This window comes from Athene noctua, chromosome Z (assembly GCF_965140245.1).
Source record: "Athene noctua chromosome Z, bAthNoc1.hap1.1, whole genome shotgun sequence".
Classification (NCBI taxonomy): Eukaryota; Metazoa; Chordata; class Aves; order Strigiformes; family Strigidae; genus Athene; species Athene noctua.
Window position 1 is genome coordinate 60,409,335 of NC_134077.1, and position 21,824 is coordinate 60,431,158.

Here is a 21,824-nt window from a genome sequence, read left to right on the forward strand (position 1 = left end):
CTAGGTATGTAATTCTCAGTGGGACCAATATTAGAGTTCTGCTCAGATCTCCTGAGTCACTTGATCAGAAGTCATTAGTGTCCAAGGGAACATGAGGTAGGGCTGGTTAATAATCAAATGTAGAACCACCTGAATTGAAAATACTAATGCTATCTGTAGTTATTCACTGTCATCTTAAGTAATAAGAACTATGTTAGTAAGGGCTGTCTCTTGTACAGTAATTTGAATTCAGGTCATTTTCTTTTTCTCTCTGTGTAGTTATGGGAAATGGCTGCACTTTTGAGGTGCAGAAAATCATGGTAATTGCATTATGCATGAGAACTGTGCAAAAGGGCAGATGATATACACTTTCCCCTCCTCAGAAAGAGCATTTGTAGACAGAAGAAAAATGGATAAAAAGGTCATTATAAGCCGACCTAAGTATACTGTACCATTAAAACATTTTTAATAGCAATGCTATTTCTGACAGCTGCAATACGACTATAGTTCCATTTTTAACTATACAACAGACAGTATCTTAGTACTTAACCTTGATAAATGTGGTTGTTCTGCTGTACCTTTCATTTAACTTTTTGAAGCAAATTAAGTTCTCAGTCTCAGCACCTAGAGTGGGAAATCTTTCAGCTTCAGTTAGACAAGTAGATGTGTCTTGTCTAGATAAGTAGCAGAATTAAAAATTCCAAGAAACATTTCTGATTGTACTTTTCTTACTGGATTCTTAGAGTTCATCAGCTATCCTATCTCGTTAGGAGATACGAGATTTGCATTTAATCATTTCAGTTGTGGTCTTTTAGGTTGTATCTTTTATTGTTTTCAAGAACAATCAAAATATACCAGCAAAGAGGGGCTGTATTTTATAGTCTAGAAAAGCAGAATCTCTTTCCATACATTTTATGTACGTTTTATGAAGCTGACTAACAATGGATCAGTTTTTTGTCCCTAGTTTTGTTTATTTTGAGGGGTTTTTCTGAATCTAAGAGGTAGATGGTAAAGGTTTGTGTTCTGTTTCTCTGAATTCATTGGCAGCTCCTGGAAGGAGAAGCCAGAAAAGCACACCCAATCTAATGACAGAGCAGTGTGACAGTGATAAAAAAATTACAGTAACACTACTGTTCTACTGGTGGTCTCTTCTCTCCTTACAGCTTGTTCTCATTTCTTTTTAAATGGCCATATGAAAGGCTTCTGACAAGAATGTATTATTTCACTAGCGTGGCGGGAAGCTGTACTCATGATTCATTTGATGTTGCTCTTTCCTTTTATGCTGTAGATGGTGATGGGCTTTATCAGTTGCTGAAAGGCGTGAGGGGCTCTTACTGAGGGCTCTCACGGCATCTTGTGAAGGTGTTCTGACACATTGTTCCTAGTACACTAGGCACATTTGCCTAATTAACTAAATGTCCCCAAAGCTCTGTGTGGCTAGAATATTTTGCATTTCTTGGTCTGTACTGCTGTTTGAGGCTTACAAGCTATTGTAGTGTGTCTCAGATGTGGCCACATCCCAGACACTGTTAGGCATGGATTTATGAACAGGTTCTCCTTTACCCCAAAGCTTTAACAAAACAAACAAAAAAACCCTTATCTGTTTTATACGTCTAGGATGACAAAGCTGTATTCCAGTTAGCCTTAATGAAGTTACAGCTATGTTCATTAAAGCTTTATCAGAAAAAAAGGTCAGGTACTTCAGGCACAGGTGCAGAAACGTCACTGTAAGCAGATGCTTACATTTGGTGTATCTAATGATTGTATAGCTCATTCACTACTTCCCCTATATTCTGATGCCACTAGTACAATTTTATCAGTTAGTTGCTGTTAAAAAGGAAATGAGGCAAATTTTCAAAATTAAAACCTGCTTCAGTAGGTTACCCGAAGCACCTAAGATACTTTCTCTTCTTCTCCAGATTTTGTGTGTGACCAGTCCACAAATGGCCAGATCCAGTGACAAATCACTGAATTGCCTATACGCTGTAGAAGTGTTTAGGCAGTTCATACAGGTTTACTAATCCCGCTTTGAATCTAACTGGTCTCAGAAGACAGGGTCTGAGCACCAAAGTCTTAGCAGTCTCTGTTCTTTGGGGTTTTTTGATCTGATCCTAATGTATCTCAGTGTGAATTAGTATCTTTTCCATTTTACCGGTCAAAATGAAGCTGCCATACTGATTGCAGTTTCTCTCCACTCCATTTCATGCCTTCCTGGAGGACTTTCAAGGACAGTGCCAGAAACTTTGTCATATGCTTGGAGATCCTATTGATCACAGTAGCTAAAAGAGTAGCACAGTGGTTCATGCTCACCCTCAGTTACACATCTTCTGCCTGCAACAGACATGATCTTTACTTAGTAATTTTTTTTTTCATTACTTTTAAATTTGTTAACCTCTGCATCTTTTATTCACATGCCGAACTTGGAAACAGAAGCTGGTGGTAGCGTGTAGAAGAGTGACTTAAAAGACACTTGCACTTTCTGTCAAAAGCACAACCCATGTGTTCAGGAGTGCAAGGGAGAAGCGCTGACAGAGGTATTAAAGCAAAGTTCTGGGCTGCTTGTTTTAGAAAGGTTTGATGTTCTGTTGTTTATTATTAATGAGCATGAGATTCAAGACTAGAAACCCAGCAGTGATGCTTTCTTTGTGGCTGACTTTATGTGGCAGGTAGTGATCTTGTTTGTGAAGGCTTATTTGAGTTTAATGTAAGATACAAATCCTCATTCTGCCCCCAGCTGGATGTGGCACAAATTCATGAGAGGTTCAAGATCCCCAGTTCTGCTGTATTTGTCATTTCACCTCACTGTTTCTAGTATTTGGGCTTGGCAGACTGAAGGGACGTTATACAAGCACAGTTCAGAAGCAGCATTGCTCCCAATCAAATACCATTTGCTGATATTTATAATGCAGAGGTGCCAGAGACGTTTTATTGTCTCCTTACATTAAAGTGGAAATACAGAGATCTCAGACTGAACTATGTATAGTAACACTGGCCTTACTAACTTACTGGTCATTGTGGCCATTGGCAGGTAAATTGTCCCATCTTATTAGGCTTCCAACTAGGCATTATATTTATAGAGTGCAATCCAGAGAGTTTAGTGTACTACATTATAGGAAGCAGAGTCACAGTAGTTTATGGGAGTAAAAATAAGAGGTTTCGCTATATACTTTGCTTAAAGTATTGAAGACTAAGGCTTGCATTAGATACTAGGAAACTCTTGAAAATATTTCCTTTTAATATGATTTATTTAATTACCAAACTTGCTTAAATCCTTCTGGTTTGGTTTTTACTTTCAAGATGTAGGGGCTACTCTTCTTAACAGATCACTCCAGTAATTACAGAAAAATATTTGGGTTGCTGTTTCTTCTGGTTTATAAAGAACTGTAGAAAGCAATTTCCTCATTCTTAAAGAAAATAAAAATAAAATATAACCTTTGATTTATCTCTGCTTTTCTTGTGAGACACAAGCCTGTGTAAACCACAGCTTTCCTTAGCAGGTCACATCAAGTTCTCAGGAGAAAATCATTCTGTTGCTTCAGAAAGCAGAAATTTATTGTGGAGGCACAAAGACTTAGGCAAGAGAATGAGGCTTCATAAGCTTAGGACACCCATGAAGAGACAGTCTTTGATTCTTGTCAACCTCAGTAGCAAAGAGACAAAATATGGTAAAATCTTATTTTTCTTCTCCCCATCCCATGTTTGTAATGGCAATTCAACTGGCAACTTCTTTGTGAAGATTCCAGGCATGTATGGTCAGTGAGAGTCCACCAGAGTAAATATTCTTCTAACTCTGAGAAGAGTCCAGAAGAGCCTGGACTCTTCCTTTATGATACACATCAGCCCCAAGGATCCTGAGGAAGATTGAGATCAGTCTTATATGCCAGTCTAGGAGAACAAGAGATATGAGCAAACAGCTGATGGCTTATTAGAGTCACAGTGGCTGGCAAAGGAGAGGCAATAACATCTACACTTAAATATGGAATTATGCTTTGGTTCATGGGAGGAAGCACTATGAGGCTTTTTATGCAGTCATCATAATAAAATTAATTTTGACAATGGCCAAAATTTGGGGCATGTAACTATTTATCCTATGCAGGCAAATAAATCTACTTTTAAAGAGTCAAACTATGTAATTTGTATTCAGACTATCAGGCAAAAAGCGAGTCATGTAGATCAATAGGTTCAACCTGAAAGCAGCCATCAAACTATTCCTACTTCTCAGAAGGTGACTCATAATTAAGAGAACATTTGCTGCCTATTTTAATCATAATAAATATATCAATAAATTGGGCAACCAATGAAGATGGGAGTACAGCATGTTGGCTGAGACTGTCCAGTGCTTCAGATCTTTGAAAATGTGTCTGAATGCAGAGTGAGTCAGCTCCTTGTACAGAAGTGCTGCACTTTATTATGTATTTGGTGTAGGGTGGAAAAGGGTGCTCTGTTTATGTCCAACCTAATATGAATTTTGGTGGTAGTTCTGATGATCACCAGGCATAAAATATGCCTAATTGCTTTATTGTTACAGGTGACCACTCTGCTTCCAAAAGAGCCCTGTTAGGTACATCTTCATGGTACTGATAGATGCAGTCATACTAGAGAAAGTATATGGACCTACAGAAATAATCAGTAGTTCCACAGGCAGTAGCCAGTGACAAACCATTTGCTCCAGTGTTAAAATCCAATAGCCAGAGATTGACACATGGGGTTTGAAATCATCAAAACAGTGATAATTGTTCTGGAAAATCAGTGGTTTCCTACAGTGAAAGTTTGGTAGTCTGATTAAATAGTGTGTGAACACCTGGACTGTAAAAAATCTAAAATATCTGACTTGCTTCTGAATGGATTTAGCCATAAATTGCTCTTTAAATGGGCCGAGGAGATGCAGCATACATTTTAGGAAAGAGACTTTTTTATTGAGAGGGGTCAGTCACTCCTTGGAAGGTGGAACAAGAAGTGGTGAGACAGAAAAGTCACTCAGCAGAAGTCACTCGGATGCTGCAAGTTTCCACAGGAAAGTATAATGACAGACCATCTAAAAATCTGAGGTCAGCACTTTCAGTTTGGTTCAAAGATGCTATTTCCTACATGTCCATGGTTTTCTTCAAATTTTCTATCGATAACCATCTAGTCCTTAGTTCTTAAAACTCACTCAGTGTTTTTCAAAACCATTAGAGGTCATGCCAACAGAGGAAGTCTGCCACCTTAATGTTACAAAGTTCTCCAAAGATCTTTCTTTTCTGCACATAGAGGTATAGCCTCTCTTATAATTTCTGAAGTCTTTGAACTTAAAATGCACTGCACAGTGGACTAATAGACCTTTAGAGCATGTTCTCTCTCATTCATGGCTTCTCTTCACCCAGTCTCATGGGTTACTTTTCAACAGAAAAAAAAAAAAAAAAAAAAAAAAGAACAAAAAAAGAAACAACCAATTTCTTTTACTAATCCTTTTGCTGTGATTCCCCCAGATACAGTAGCCCTGATTAAAGCATCTGGATTCATTTGTATTGATTTTTCTTTAAACCAGGAGGTAGAATCACCATTTCTGTATCTTTAGCTCGCAAGTGGAAACTTGATTCACTTTGTTGAAATGTCCCCAGGGCTGCAGAGACTTAGATTTACAGATCACAAGATTTCAGGATGCAGCAAGACTTTTCTTTCTGTTCTGTATCCACAAGGGAGGAAGGCCAGCATCGGAAAGGACATTTGCAGGGTGGATCAGAGCTTGCATGGCTGAAGAATATACAAAGCAAAAGAGAGCAAGGTTCCTCTCATCACATTCCCCAAGGACAATACTTACTTCCTAAAATGAAAGAACAGAAGCACCTTCTTTGAAAGTGTGCAGGGCCGCAACCTAGAAGCTGCTGCTCAATTTCCTATAGTTCTGGCATTAAGACCAGGGGGATGTACCATATGCAGCCTTCAGGAGGAGAGATACAGTTACCTATAGCCTCTTTAGTAACACTCTTTTCCTTTGTTTTTCAACTGTCATATAATATAGGAATAAATGAGAAGAGCCCCTGACCCTCAGTTAATATAGTTTGGCACATCTTCACTGACTTCAGCAGCCCTGCACCTGTCCACACCAAATGAGGTTCTAAATCAGTAGAGTCTCACCTGCACATGCACACACACACGTTTTTTCCTTACCCTTACTGCCCAGACAGCTGGATGCTTTTTGATAAAAACAGCAAGAAGAGCAAGAGAAAAAAGTTTCTGTCTGTGGATGTATCTGGTGCCTGCTCTTAACAAGAGTGAGGTGGCTGGATGGAAGTGAATGCCATAGTGCCTCCCTTGTAATCTCCACATTTCTTGGTCTCTAAAGTGATGGCTAGAGTGTCCTTCACTTTACCAAATCATTTTTACCAGAGCTATCACCTAGAACAGATTTCACATACAATAGCTGAAGGGCGCCCTGAGCTATCAAAGTGCATGGGTTATCTCCAGCAGACCATGCCCTCAAGTATTTGTAGTTTCTACAAAAACCAGTAATATCTAATCAATTACCCTTTTGAATTTGAATACTTTTCTCTTTCAGGAGGGCGGTTTTGGGATTTTTCTTTTACTGTAGTACAACAGTCAGTTTCTGCACAACAACTTTTATAGTTTATTTTCTTTCTATTACTGGGGTAAGTTGTTTACATTCCTCCTTTACATAGTTAATCCTGTGACTGTGTGTTATAAGATATTATAAACTCCTGAGCAAATTAGACTGCTGAAAGAATTAACTTTCAGGACATTAAGGAATAAGATTATATTCCATAACAGTCATAGCTGTCAAACTCCTCCCTTTCTTGATCTTAAAAATATTTATCGTATTAAAAAAAATCTCTTTTCTGTTGAACACCATCAGGCAGAAATGAATACGGGCGATATTTTTTCAGGAATGTGCAAATACGACCATTTTATGTTCATTGCAGGGGAGTTGGACTAGATGACCTTTAAAGGCCCCTTCCAACCCAAACTATTCTATGATTCTGTGATCACTTTGTGTGGAAACAGTTAAAAAGAAAGCTAAGTGCATGATGACTCCTTTTATTCAGACTGTCCCTTAGCTCAGGCTATTAAGGCAGCACATAAACCAGCTTCCTGGTCAAAAAGCAGCTAGCAATGCATGGAAGTCAGATCTTACATTACTCTGTGCTATAGTTGAGCTGAGTTTTCATTTTATGTTTGTTCAGATTCTGTAATTGTTCCTCAATATCTTTTTTTTTTTTTTTTTTTTGAGCTGAAAGTCTATGAGGAACATTTTTAGAAATACAAACTTAGAATTGAAAACTGTGTTGTATCATTGTGTTTTTGTAAGAGTTTAAATATGACCATTTTCTTCTGGAACCAAGTTCTCATTACAAAATGCAAACATTGCCTAAGACTTCTGCGTCCAAATTCTGCTTGCCCTGATGGCTGCACAGACAGAACACACCCAACAGGACATACAGGGTGATTTATTAAGATGCTAGTCAAATGATAATTCTCAATTTGAAAGCCACTGTGTCTGGAATCATTGCTCAGTACCAGTTTGATACTAATTCCTGCCTCTGAAGGGTCTGTAATATTTGCCAACAATCTATTGATTTCTTCCTGACTCATGCAGAACTAATTTTCTGTTACACAAATTAGAGAGGGAGGAAAAGGAAAAAGAACACTTAAATGTTGTTCCTTTCTTTTGGCCATTTCTTTGATCCATGTTTTTTATCTGAGAGGAAAGTGGTGTGTCTAATAGGGAACTGTAATATATTATGAAACAGTGAGACTTCAGAATCTTGTTAGGCAATCACAACTTCAGCAGAATGAAATGCTGTTGCAACAAGAGGAAAATTATACACCAATTATTTATCCAGTCAAGAAAAATTATGCCCCATAACATCAAAGGCTTTCATTTATGAAATAATAGAATAGATGGCAATTCCTATTCTTTTAGCAAGCCAGGAACTTTTTATTCATCTAAAATGCAGCAGGCTAAGAGTTTGGGACCTTATTTAAGATTATAATCCCGCAGCATCACATGTAGCCTGCGTGACTGGTTCTAAGAACAGTCATGAAAAAATAGCTGTGTAATGTTTATGCAGATTGAAACGAGTTATTATAAGCAATAAATTCATCGTGTTTCTTATTATCCTTCAAATAATGTTTTCCTCATTATTGGAAAAATATTTTTTCAAGCTGCCTATTCCCAGCTCACGTATTTGTTTGTTTCTGTAAACTCTGTAATTTCTGAAATTTCTGTTTTCCTAATCTTCAATAATTCTCCTTATTTTCATAAACTCTGGAACTCTCCCATAATATTTCCCTTTGCATTGATTTCTTTTTTTGATAATTCCTCAACAGTTGTATCTACCCAGAACAAGCATTCAAAGAAAAGTAGCAATTTTGAACATCTTTTTTTAATGGTATGTAGGATTAACAGTATTTCATATCTACCAGGTTTATTGAATCTTGAAAATGAAGTCTTCTCTGTTTTATCTTTGGCACAAATTCCAAGGGAATGAATATGCAGAGTTAGCAGGACAGGACTGTTAAAATCTTAATCATTTCTTACTCCAAAAAGTACTTTATGCAAAAGGTTAAGACATGAGAAAATGGTTTAACAAGGAAAGTTTACTTGGAAATGAAGTAACCTTGCAGAGCTCTTCCAGCAAAAAAGCCTTGGAATGTGTAACGGGAAGGTGATGGAAATTCTTTCCAAGCCTAGATAACCTGCAAGGACTCCCAAGGTAAAAGTGAATTAGTATTTAATGTGTTATCTGACTTCTAAAAGTAGTCTATTCTTAAGTCTTGTTTTGCTTTGTTTTGTTTCTCACAGAAAGCCTCTGTAAAGCTTGCAGTGCTTTCTGTTTGTCTACACCATGTTTGGTGCATGACAGCCACTGCATGCTTTTTCAAGTATATAACCTCTGAACCAGGATGCAATTCTAGCCAATGTGGGAGCCTGGGGGGTCTGGGGGGGTGGGGGGTGGGGATGTAGTTCCACGCTCTGAGCGACTATGTTAGAGTTTCATACTGAGAGCTTACCCCTAAATTCCCCCTGGCCATACAAACTAAGGGTGACTGGAATTCAGTTGATGTTCCTTTAATGTAATGGTTGTCCAACAGGGGCAGTTCAGTCAGGTCTGTCACAGGGAGTCTAGAAACACTGTAAGCAAGTTAATTTACTAGCTCTGGAAGCAGGTAGGTAGGATATAGGTATTATTTCACAAGATTGAGGTTTTTTATGTAATAATTTGTCATCCTATATCTACCTTTATAATCCTCCATTTCTTATATATGTCTGAAACAAAAACGACAGCAAAGGAAAGCTGAGATTTATTTTCAGAATTTCCAGAAAATAAGGGTTATTTTTAAATGGTTGGGCTGGAATAAGAAATGAATTCTACATGAAGAGAGCATCAAAATAAAATGTTTCATTACTTAGTTCCTCCAGCAGTCTTCCTCCCTTCCTTAATGAAATGGAACAGTCTATACCTTTATCACTTCTTCCATTTAATCTTGTTAATGCAGTCTGTTAAGACTCCACTTTTGCAACAGCACAGGTGTAACTGTGAATAAGCAGGGTAGCAGGAAGAATACTGTTCTGCTCCTAGGAGTCTTCTTTATTTACGACAAAATGTGTGATATTCAACCCAGAATAAAAACTGATGCAACTGGTGAGTTGAAACATTTTTCTTCTTCACTTCTTTAACAATATGAGATATTCCCATGAAGAGTATGTAAGAAAATATTAATCATGCTGTACCAAATCTATCCTTGAGACAACTGCACTTTCAAGTTTTACTAAAGATTAATTCTTCCTACTGTGTTAAAAGATGGCAGATTAAATTGGTAAGTAGACAGTTGGGAAGTATAACATTTCTCAGACAGCAACAGATGCAAATCCAAGAATATCTCCAGCTGATTTGATTGCTTTTTGAAAGATGGGACAAAGATTTTAAGTAAAAATGTGCAAAAGTGAAAATCCATAGTGAGGATCAAAAATATGAACAAATTCAAAAAGCTCTAAGGAGGCAGCATCAGAAGGATTTTAGAGTCATTTCAGACTGAAATCACTTTTATTACTTGTTTGTTATTGCCTATGTCTATTGTCATTTTGCCTTGCAGGAGTTATATTGTGCCTAATGTACTGGGGAAGTTATTGTAAGGAAAGTGATCCAGAAAAGTGGATCAGAAATTATTCCATTGACTGTGATGGCAGTTACATAAAGTCCCAGACAGTGCAAGTTAGATCCTTTTTTTCCCTGCACTGCTATAATTCTACTTGAGCGTGTTGAATTACTCCAGATTTACTCAGAATCAAAATCTGTACCAGCAGAAGCAGATTTCCTCATCCTTTCTTTCCCTGTGGCAACCAGCTTGATGATTTTCTGTCTTAAAAGGAAAAAGAAAAAAAAAAAAAAAGGGGAAAAAGAAGCAACTCCCATTTTTAAGAAGGCTTTTGATACTGAATCTTGCTCATTAACAAAAATAAAGACATAAGCTATGTTTAAGCATTCTTCCCTCTCAACTTTTCCTTGAGCATTACAGTTAGCTATTTTGTCAAGAATCTTTAAGCAGTAAAACATTTAACGTTAAAAGCTGCATTAATTAGGGGTTTATCAGGACTATACTAATATACAATATATTTAGCTTATTAAAATGCTTTACTTTTTAAAGTTGCATCATGCCATGTTGTTCACCAAACTATTGTTAATCAAAGTTTATGATAGTAATAACCAAAACAGCTAAAGTTTTCCTGAAGATATATTGCATAAGACAGTCACAAAACAGTATAATTAAGCATTTTTAATTGTAATGGACAAATAGATGTACAGAGATTCCAGGAGTGAGAAACAGTCCATGAAATAAATATTGAGGGTTGAGGGGAGAAAAAGCAGGGATGCTGACAAGAATTTTATTTCTCGAAGTGCAAAATATCCCTTTATACTCCCTTGTTATGCCATTCCCACACATTTGTTTATGATCCACAGTCTGTAGTGCTTGATATTCTGTGTGCAGGACTTCCTGAAAGCCCTTCAGATTTTCTGTAATTAAATTTAGATGTTCAGATGATGCCGTGTATATACTTCACTGGTTAGTGATGGGCTACTTTTTGTGTTTAATTTTCAGTATTAGATAAAACTCTTGGGACTCAGTTTCCAGAAATGTAACTATTGCAATGTTTGCTTGCTACAGTGATACAACTATAAAAATTCTTGCTGGGGATGTAATATTTATGGGAAATTGAGGATATAATCAGTTAATATAATTAAATGTTTAAACAATCTTGCAGACATGCATATTCAAATAAAGAGGGGTGTTTTGCTAATAACAATGATATGGTATAAGCAATCAGTTATGTTAGTCTGACAAATAAGATATTGGGCTAACTGATGAAGCAAATGAAACATTGGTTTATTTTATATATGATTTCTACAGCAGAATATTTACAATATGAAACGTATCCTTGTTGCACATCATTCTAAGATGTGAAAGTTTTTTTCTGTATCTACTCTATTAAATAATATGTATAGAAGAGAGAGAGAAGTTCAAAAACATTTTTCAAAGTTTGGAAAAGCTAGCAGTAACCACCAAGTATGCTTTAACATTGTTTTTAAGTCACATTTTCAGAACTTGTAAAGTAAAATGTTATCTTTGTATAAAGTATCCTGAGAGATAATGTTTAAGGTAGCTGTAACTGGTTACAAAAGCAAATCAAATTCATTTTTAAAGATGCACACAGAATACAAAACTATTAGACCTTTTATGCATGTTATCATATGTAGTAATTTCTGGATTTTTAATTGCTTTTTTGTTCCTAGTAAAGATGACATTTTAAACAAGGTTTTTCCCTGTGAAATCTTAAAAATGGCATTAGTTATTCCTGTTGAGTGTCTATTAAATTTGGACTTTTTCAAACCTCAGCATCCCTTCTTTCCTTTTCCAGTAATTTGTTTATAAAAAGTAGAACATACTGACACCTCTATAGTATGGATTTCCACATAAATGAAAGAGTATAAACATAAATATCCAGTTACTTGAATGGTGATCTCATTTACTTATATGAACATAAAGTACTTTTCCATTCTAAGTATCAATTATTTTTCTACCATACTTTTAATTGTATTTATTTCTATCAGTGTATAATTTACTAATGAAAGTGTAAAGGTTTAGATGTAAAGGTTTAGATGTTTTGGTTATTTTTTCTTATATGTTTCTAAAGGAAGACAGCATTTTAAATTCCTGGAGTTATTCATCATTTGCAGAGACAACTTTTGCATGAAGTATAAATACTAAAAAAAAAAAAAAATAAAAAATGTGAGATATGGGACAGTAGAAGAAGGTTCTGACCCAATTATTACTTTCTCTGAAGCAGCATTCTTTGTAAGTCCTGCAGCTCTATTTTGTGTGTATTCACAGATTGAATAAACCTCCTAAATCCTTAATCGTTCACAGTGCACTGTGATACTGTACTACTAACATCCATCTCATGTGATATTGCTGTTTCTTATAGTTGTCCATCCCAGGTGTTGGTGCAGCCTTTCTTCCCTTTATCAGAGCAAGTGCTTGAGAAGCAGTTCAGAAAGTAAACAGTTGTAAAAGAGGAGTTAAAGAGGAATATACTTGAAACCTCCGGTTATACAGAGGATGGTTTCAGGCTCCGTTTAGTGGCAACTGAGCCATGAATACTCAAATTGCTGAGTATCACCTGGTTCTGTGCCCAGACCTGAACTGTGCAACGGCCCTTTTTTCCCTTGAGGATTTTGCAGGGCATCATATTCTGGGTTTGAGTGCTACTGGAAGTATAGGAAACTGGGGACATTTGAACAAAACAATGCAGGTAGGGGTGGAGGAGGGGAGGATTGTGAGTGGACTGCAGCTGCAGTCCAGTAGCAAAGAGATGGAGAAGAGTGTGCTGCCACAGACAGCGCTAAATATAAGCACTACACATTCCTTCCACTGCAATCTGAAGTAAGTTTTAAGCTTATTTACACCCCAGTCCAGGTAGCAGTAACACTGGCTGGGTGTGAGAAACCATAAGGTCATGTGTGATCCCACAGCCCTGAAAACAGATCTTCAGAGCCTGTTCCTGCAACATCTCTTTTTGTGATTCGCAGAAAACAAACTCTACAACTCGAAGAGAGTTATAAAGCAGGTGTGTTTACTCCAGCCGGGGTGCAAGGGGATTTCTCCACAAAGCTTGCACACCCACCGCACATTTTAACAAAAACTGATAGTGTGGATATCCATATTCACTGGATTACATAACACAAATATACATAGGCATGAGCAAGGCTGGGTTAGTTCTAGAGACTGGTGTCACCAGTTTATGTTCTCTTTGCACCTGCGCATTGCCTCCTGGTGGGCATCTTCGGGGGTCTTTGGGAGGAAGGCTCATAGTCTTTCTCACTTTGTTTTCTTCCCTGAAGCATGCGCAGATTCCCTTGGCCAATTTCTTGAATAACAAGTGTTTTTCAGGTGGTTTACTTTCTATCTTATCTAAGAGAACCAATAGAACTTCTACCATCTGTATATGGCTATCTTTACTCATTACTAAGATTCCAGCTAGTTAGGATATACTTGTTCCCCAAGGACAAAACCATACTATTTTGCTGAACATTATAGTCCTTGGTAGATTTTCTCAGTGAACTGCTTTGTTCTGATGAACACAGTTGTCCTTGGTAAAATTCCACAGAACAGTCTGAGCAAGCAGGATTCTTAGCAATATTTAAAAAGTACTATAACTAATACTATAACTTGCTATAAGTAAGTAAAATAATTTGCTAAGCAGTTTTATATAAGTAAATAAATCTCAAAACAAGTAATCACTTCTCTGTATCATGTGCTGCTAGGCTTCATAACTGCGCAGCAGTGATCTGCGCATATGTAACAAAGAATTCCCACTAAGGTACTGAGTACTATGACAATTTCTCTCAACAGGCAAAATGAACTGTAAATATTTATTATGTTATCTGGGCTCTTCACCTGCAAAGTTCATTAGGCCATCTATCCAGAAGAGAAAAAAAAAATGTCATGGATTGTTTCTATCATAAAACAGTAATTCAGAAACACCAGGCACATTCTGGGTAGCTTTCTGAGCAAAGACAAATAAAGAGAGAAAAGGATTTGTCCTGCTAAAGGCCTGCTATATTATGAAGCATTTAAGTGAAACATCCACAAATTATGACAAGTAAGTTGGCAAAGTACATACTAAATGTACTTCTCATAGAAAAGAACGTGCATGTGCAATGTATTTTCTGTATAGGCGGCTATTTTTTGAGCAAGCGCACAATTACCATGTAGAGAATTGCATAGACAACATGGCCATCACTGCTCGAATAGCCATCCTGACCAGCTTATATAAACACTAGCTAAAGCTGCTAGAGATTATTTGCAGAACATTGGATCTGATGAGCTCAAATATAAGATAGCTTGGGTAGTATATTATTTAGGATTACCATAATAATCTCTTTAGGGAAAGTGTGTAGTATCAGCAGAACCATTGCTTGAGTCTTTGAGGGAAGTAGAAACTGTACAGTAATAATTCTGCATTTATTAAACACTTAAATCTTTCCCTGTGAATAAGGCAAGTTTCTGAGCTCTTTATGGGGCACAGGATAAGGCTTTGAGAATTTAATTAAATACTGCTGGTTTGAACTCACCTTATGGAGCTCAGATCATAGGTTTGGCAACCTGTTTTTGTTTTGTGGTAACTTGTTTTATTGTAGCACCTTCCTTTGAAGTTACATGCATAATTTCCATGCATATTAGTTACTAGGGAAAAGAGTTTATAGATTAATATAGAGAAGTCCGTGTTGAGAGGCAATGAAAATGCTGCTGTACATATTTACAGAGTGTTAGGTGAGTTGTCAAAATTTACTGATCGTTTGACCCTTTCTGACCTCTTTGAGCACAGCCTTTCAGGGGTCAAGCTTTGAGTCACAGCTTCTGACAAGGGAGCTGATTGTCATCATTTTGAACCTGGACACTGGGCTGTAGTTGTCCTTTAGCCATCACCACCATGAAGAGGATACAGGCAGTTCTGCTTCTCTTCTGCTGGCTTTCCTGCCTCTGAGCCATCCCACAAAACTCCAGGACAGCCTTAAACACTTGTGCTTCTTATGCATGTCAACCATTCTGTCTTGTCCAAAACAAAGAAACAAACAAGCTGCTAGGTAGCAATTTCTGTGCCTCTGGCATCTTCCTAACCTTTTGGTGTTTAGCTGAGTGTTGGGCTGCCATTCCTGGCAAAAAAAGCTGCACAGCTTTTATTTGGAGTACAGGAAACAGCATCACCACCACTGTCTTGTAATAACCCCATGGAAATCCAGATTTTCTGTTCATTTACAAATGTTTTTAACTCATTAAAATCATCACTTCTGCAGAAAAAGAGACTGATAATCAAAAAGTATTTATCAGTTATCACAACATCATGTCACTGCTCTTAAGACTCTTATGGTTCTCTTGCTCACAACTATCTTCACTCCACAGAGAATCATCCAACCTTGCAAATCTTGCAGCTTTTCTAATTGATTAGCATAACGAAATTCAGCTCTGAGAAATTATCTTTAACCTGTTTTAAGCTTGAAGTCCTTTTCTCCTATCTAAGGTGTGATAAAAAGCTGAGGGTCCAAAAGCATTTCTTTTAAAAGAATGTATCCCTTGGTCTAATAAAAGATATTACATCTGTCTGAAAATCTCATCTCATCTATATCCTTGGACCATCACAAGCATAGCAACTTTTCACTATTCATAAATTGTTAAATAACACTGCTAGATCCATTGTAGTTAATGCAGAAAAGGAAAGAAAGGGCATTTGAACAAAAACATTTTTTCTTCTTTCTGTTCTTACTGTGATGGGAAAAGTTTGTTCTACTGTGCTCATTTTTTTTCTATAATTTCACCTTCTCTGCTGACTGTAAAGCCAAGTAATCTGTGCAGATCATTCTTTCCAGACTTGTTCCAAAATTAGTAACAATAAGATACAAAAAGATCAGATAATATGAGCAGTTTGGAGATTACCTTCAGCTCTGGAGCAGCCATAATCATTTGAACTCGTATTACTTCATCTGTCTATTTCAAAGCATTTCACAATGGTCTGTAAACATTATTATGGCCATGAAAGAGATACAAAAATTCTTCCAAAGTATATAGTTACAGGGCAGATAGAAACATATTTCCTTCATATGCAAGACCTGCACAAAGGCTAATATATAGCATGTGATTTTGAAACTTTTTATCAGTCTACAGACATTTCAGGCATATTTGTAAGTTTTGATCTTTTTTTTTATTTTATTTTAAAAAATAAATTTTAAATGCACACAATAAGGATGCACAGGGTAACTACATAAATACTTTTTTTTTCATTAAAAAACCTTGAGTTTTAAAAGGTTCTTTTCCAATAGCCTTTAAAATAGCCATGCAGTAAAGGGCAGAGTTGATCTGTAAAAAGAGTTGCACAATTCAGTGCTTTTTGGTGTTTTATTTTTTTTTCCCCCACTGGAAAATCATAAAAGAGGAAGGGGAAAGGAAAACATGTCACCAAAAAGCCTTCCAAATGACATTGCTTATAAGCTAAAAAAACTTCATCTAAAGTGTGAGACCATGAAAGAAATCACACTTGATAATTGCATGGATTTATGACAAAAAAAATCTTTTTTGCAGTAAACTATTCTCTTCTATTTCAAGCAATGATCTATCAGATTTCTCAACATCCAGCTTCCAAGACTATCACTTACCTTGAACTTCATGACAAGTTTTTACAGATTGCATACAGATCTGTGTGTGCCCAGTGAGACATACAGATATACAAGGACTGCTTTTGGAAAGTTTGTACATCTCTGCACATGAGCTGTAGGACTGTCACACCTGGGAGTCATCAGCCTTGCTGCACATGCAGAGAGGGCCCTGGGCAGAGCAGACCTGACAGTCTTCTTAGCTCTAACAAAGTCCAGGTTCGAGACTCACAGTCAGAGGTGTGTGTATCACTGTGTGAAAATACAAAGATTTTATGAAAATGTTGTTTTCCTGGGTGAATTCCATCATCTCTACTTACTCTAATAGCTCATTTGGGGTATGTCTGACAGCAAATGTATCTACAGACACATTAATTAACATTAGCTGGCATTAATTAGCTGCTGAGATGTTGCTAACTACGTAGCTCTCACTGCATGAGGTACAACAGAGTCTGAAAACATAGCTAGTATCCTCAGTTGTATATTTTCAGATTATTAAATACAAATGCAAAGCACCTGAATTCTTACTGTGAAGCCACAGAATATCTAATCCAGTGACAAAGGCAATATCAAGATCTAGTTGGCAGCCTAATTTATAGTGGAAACTTCTCTTGATAGTAATATGCAAGAAAAAAAGTCTGTTTTACAGAGGTCAGGATAAAAAAAAAAAAAAAAAAAGAAAAAAGCAGAGTTGGCAACTAGGTAAAAATGCTGAATATACTTAATTTAAAATCACTTAGGGACACAAACATGAAAGTGAACTTGGCCAATCTACTAGCATTTTTCAAAGAACTCCAGCTAAATGATGATGGGAATTCTTGGAAGGTGAAGAAGCTGCTTTTTTTGCTGTTGGTTCTCTGATTAGCCTTGATATTTCCAAGTGCAATCCCTCCTGGATCAACAAATTAGAGAGAGGACTTCCTCTTCAAAGTTCATGGCCAGCATGCTTTGTATCATCTTTTGATCAAGAACTAAATATTGAAAGCTCAAGCCTTTTTTCCCCTTGGAACCAAAGCTACAGGTCTGGGAGATTATAGTCCTGTGTCTCCTGATTTAAATTCCTCAGATGTTAAACTGAGATTATATAAAACATGAGCTTTGCTTTTCTCTTGTTAGACAACATATGCATGTGAGAGGCAGTCCTCACAAATACACAATGGACACATTAGCTGCCTTGTTGACTCTTACGTTTCTTTCAAGAGGAATCAGCAAATTAACGGTGTATCTCCTTCCGGATTTATTTCTAATTTCACCAATATAAAAGTTCTTGAAACCTGATTACTGCCCTGCTTTTAGGATAATGAATTTGTACCCATGAGTAAATTTTTTGTTGGTAAAAAAGAAAAGAGAAAAAAAGCAGCCTAATGTACTTTTTTATTTCTCTTGGGACAGCATTTGAGAAAATAACTAATGCTTGATTTGAAGATGATTTTAAGCACATATTTGCTTTTATCCAAGTGTTCATTTCAAATGTGTGAGATGATTTTTTTATTTGCTTCCTTAATAGAATTCAACCCCCTGTTGTCCTGAGAGAATGAATTAGGTTCTAGGTGATACTCCCAGCATCTGTGGATTATTATTACCAGTCATGTAGAATTAATTAATTTCCATTGAAGCATTCTAATTTGTAGGGTGCCATATAAAACTAGAGTCAGTTCCCAGCTACAAATGACTTTAAACTTAAGTATAAAATAAATTATGAATACCACAGAGAGATGGGATGACCTGCTGGTACTGATGAGAGAAGCTTCAATTGGTGATAAGGATCAATCACAGTGCAGCATATATTCAAACATTATAAATGTGTTGTTAGACATCAGGGTGATGGTGGTGCAGGCTTTTATTGAGTGATGTATCTCAAGACAAGATGAAACTGGATGTACTTGTTAAAAAAATGGACAAAAGGACAGTTGAGACGTGTGTTACTGATTGAAAAGAAGCAGGAGCCCTTATTCTTATTCACTTTAATAAAGTTGATGGGTAAGAAAGCAAGTAGAAGGACTTTAGAAGTAGAGATAAGAAGTTCTGCTTTTATTCCTTCCTCAGGTTTACTACATTGGGAAAAAGAAAAGTTTGCTTCCTGTTCTGCTGAAAGTTATCATTGTGGCAACTCTACTATTATTAGTTCATTCCATTTTTGCCTCGATATTCAGGAAGCAGTACTGAATCAATGAATTTTATACTTTTAAGGAATTCAGAAGTGAGCTGCTTATTTTATAATAGCTATAAAGAGATGTAAAATGTACAGGCCCCTAAACTGTTTGTTAGTCTAAGAGGAGAAAGGAAGAAAAAACCAACATAAAATTATAGGCGGCTGAACAAAGATACAATGTGAGAAAGGTGTAGTAGCCTCTGACAATCATTAAATCTGCAAAAGAAACCTGGTACACTGGGTGTTAATTACAGTAATTCAAGAGGTTTCTGGGAATACAGTGGCTTCTTTTTCATCTGGCCTGTACAATTAATGATTCAAGTTTTCTGTTACAAATCCTTAAAATGTTCTGCTATCTTACGAACAAAAAGAAATGCCTAGGAGACAGTAGCAGAGTCTACTTTTCCAAACTTCTTCAAATGCTTTCTGTGTCCTAAAGATCCTGCCTTTTCTATGAGCTCTCTAAGGAGCTATGGTAGCAATTTCTTAGACATCCTGTATTTAATTTATAGGATGGTTAGTTTTGAATAAGCATTGGAATTAACTGATGAGTTGCAAGTGTAATGTATTTATTTCATATTAATCGAAACATGGAGCCTTAGCATTTAGTGACCTGGTTCACAAATATTTACTATGAACATAGTGCTTATAATTGCAAGTCAAGCATGGAATTATTGGTTGTTCACAGTAATGAGTACTGTGCTAAATGCAGTAAGTGTCACACAATGAGTTCTTCTGTCTTTGTTCCTATAGCAGTTACAAACTGCATATGCAAGTTACATTAAAAGTACCTGCATACTGGTTTGGGTTTTTTCTTTCTTCCTTTGTCTTGTCTTTTTCTGAAGATGTCCTCAGATTCTCACTGTAGTTCCTTCCTCTGACATTGACATGTGTCTTTGAGGCTTGTCAACATAAAGCAGCATGTGGTCCCGGAGCTGAGCCTTGCTCCCTCCACATGACTTCCAAGCAGAGACCTGTGAGCAGTATCTCAGACTAGCCTCTCAAACATCAGTAACTGAGGTGCATGTTTAAATGTTTACAATATTTCGGTGGGGATAAGACATAGGAATTTATGAGCAGAATCAACCTGGCAGAATTACCAAGGAACAGCAGATGCTTTTCTGTAAAGAATTGCCTTCTTTTTTATGCGTCTATCATGCCAGGATGGCTAATGCATATTAGTTTCTTAAAAAGGGAAAGAAATTACCACCACTTAGTTCATGAAAGCAAAACAGGTTACAGAAACTAACCCAAAAATTGTGGATGACATAGAAAATTTTATTTCTAAATATGAATTTTCTTAAAAACAAAGACAGGCAAAATTTTGGGTCTAGGTTGTCTCTATCCAGAATATATTAACAACAAATTGTTGTTTCCTACAATAAAATTAATTCTATCCATCCTGGATTAGGAGTAGTTTAAAACCTGATTTCCTTGACTAAACCTTGCCTGAAAATGTGTTTGATCAGAGACAGAATCTCAGGAAACTGAGCTCATAGTGTGAAACTAAAGTATCTTTAGCCATCCATGAATGTCCCTCTTTCGTGGTTCTTTTGGGATATGGTGTCCCAAGAATAGTTACTTGACTTTCTAGACAAGAAGTCCTGCTAACATTCACCTTGTGGATCTTAACTTGGTAAACCTCTACCCTAAGTAGGGGGAAAGGGGAGTAGGGGATGCAATGCACCTCTCAGTAGGATGTGTGGTTTCTCGGCAGGACACAGTTCTGAGTTTTGGTTGTTTAATCACATGGTGATAGCAACTCAACTGTTACAAAACTCTTGGCTTCTGCTAAAAGTGATAAATGATAACAATACGTAGAAATGGGGCAAAATGCAGACTATATCATTACCTTGTTACAGCATTCACTGTACAAGCATGCTTAGTGCTTAGCTTAAAATGTGCAGTTATTTTTAAGTATGTTTTTTTCCAGCACTTACAATCTTTCCAGCTGCCCACAGGTTTGAAGTGGAATGCTCTTGTTTGTCTCCCAATCCATTTTGAAGTTGAATGTGTCTAGATAAAGTACTAACAGTTAGCAATCCTTGTGCTCAGGTTAGCCCTACTACACAAGCTCTCAGCCTTGCTACCCAAGAATTTGATGAGTGACTTGTGTTGCAGAGTGCTGTTGCTACTGTTGCCCTGGGCGTGGAGGAAAGACGTGCCAGGAGTACTAATCCTTACCAAGTATGATGCTACTTCCGTGTGACAGGAGAATTGCAAGGAGGCATGCATCCCATGTAGGAATGCAAATGAAAGGGAAAGAAAATAGGTTTTACATTTCTTCTTGACACAGCTGACTAGAATAGAGGCACATTCCTTCCCTACATTTCAGAGTATGCACTCTTACGGCATTGTCAAAGAAAACACACACAGGATTAAAACTAGTTGAGGGAAGCAAACAGCTATGTTAGCAAAAAAAATATATGGAAGATAGTGAAATATATTTTCATTCTCTGAATTAAATGACCAGTATGTTTAGAAAAGGATCTTAAGCATAACCATATTCAGACATTTTCAGATAATACCCGCCTCTCCCAGCACATAGCCACTGGCTACTTAAACTCAGTCTGTGGGCCTTGTCTGCCCATGACCTGGTGTTGAAACAAATAGCTTGAAGAGAAGGAGAGGTTAAGCAGTCATTTTCAAGTCTATCTCTGCCAGTGTGTCTTGAAGCCATAATCTGAAAGATATGAAAACTTCATCACTTCTACTGCTTTGAACAATGCATCAAAATATACCATGTAGTTCTACCTCAGCAAAGTGAAAAGTCATGAATATTTGAAATGTATAAGCAAGCACAATCTAGATAATTATTTAGGACCCCTAATGACTGTCATTAGCAATAGTGATGATGAACTTGACAAGTAAAAAAGGAGAATATGAGGAAAAACTTGCTAATCATGAGATATCTTGAACTGTTAAAGAGTTTTGAGGGGTATGGTAGAAACTACATAATGTGAAGCAATTAAATTTTGCCAAATCAA

At 36.8% G+C, this 21,824-nt stretch overlaps 1 protein-coding gene across 1 annotated transcript in view; it reads left to right on the forward strand.

The window, feature by feature from the left end:
• The first annotated feature begins 9,523 nt into the window (after positions 1-9,523).
• The window catches only part of RORB (RAR related orphan receptor B), a 47,084-nt gene continuing 34,783 nt past the window's right edge, over positions 9,524-21,824 (forward strand). The window contains exon 1 of the mRNA XM_074931575.1: positions 9,524-9,623. Within this exon, the coding sequence (XP_074787676.1) occupies positions 9,584-9,623 (40 nt within the window). The 5' untranslated portion in view covers positions 9,524-9,583. The remainder of the gene's footprint in view (positions 9,624-21,824) is intronic.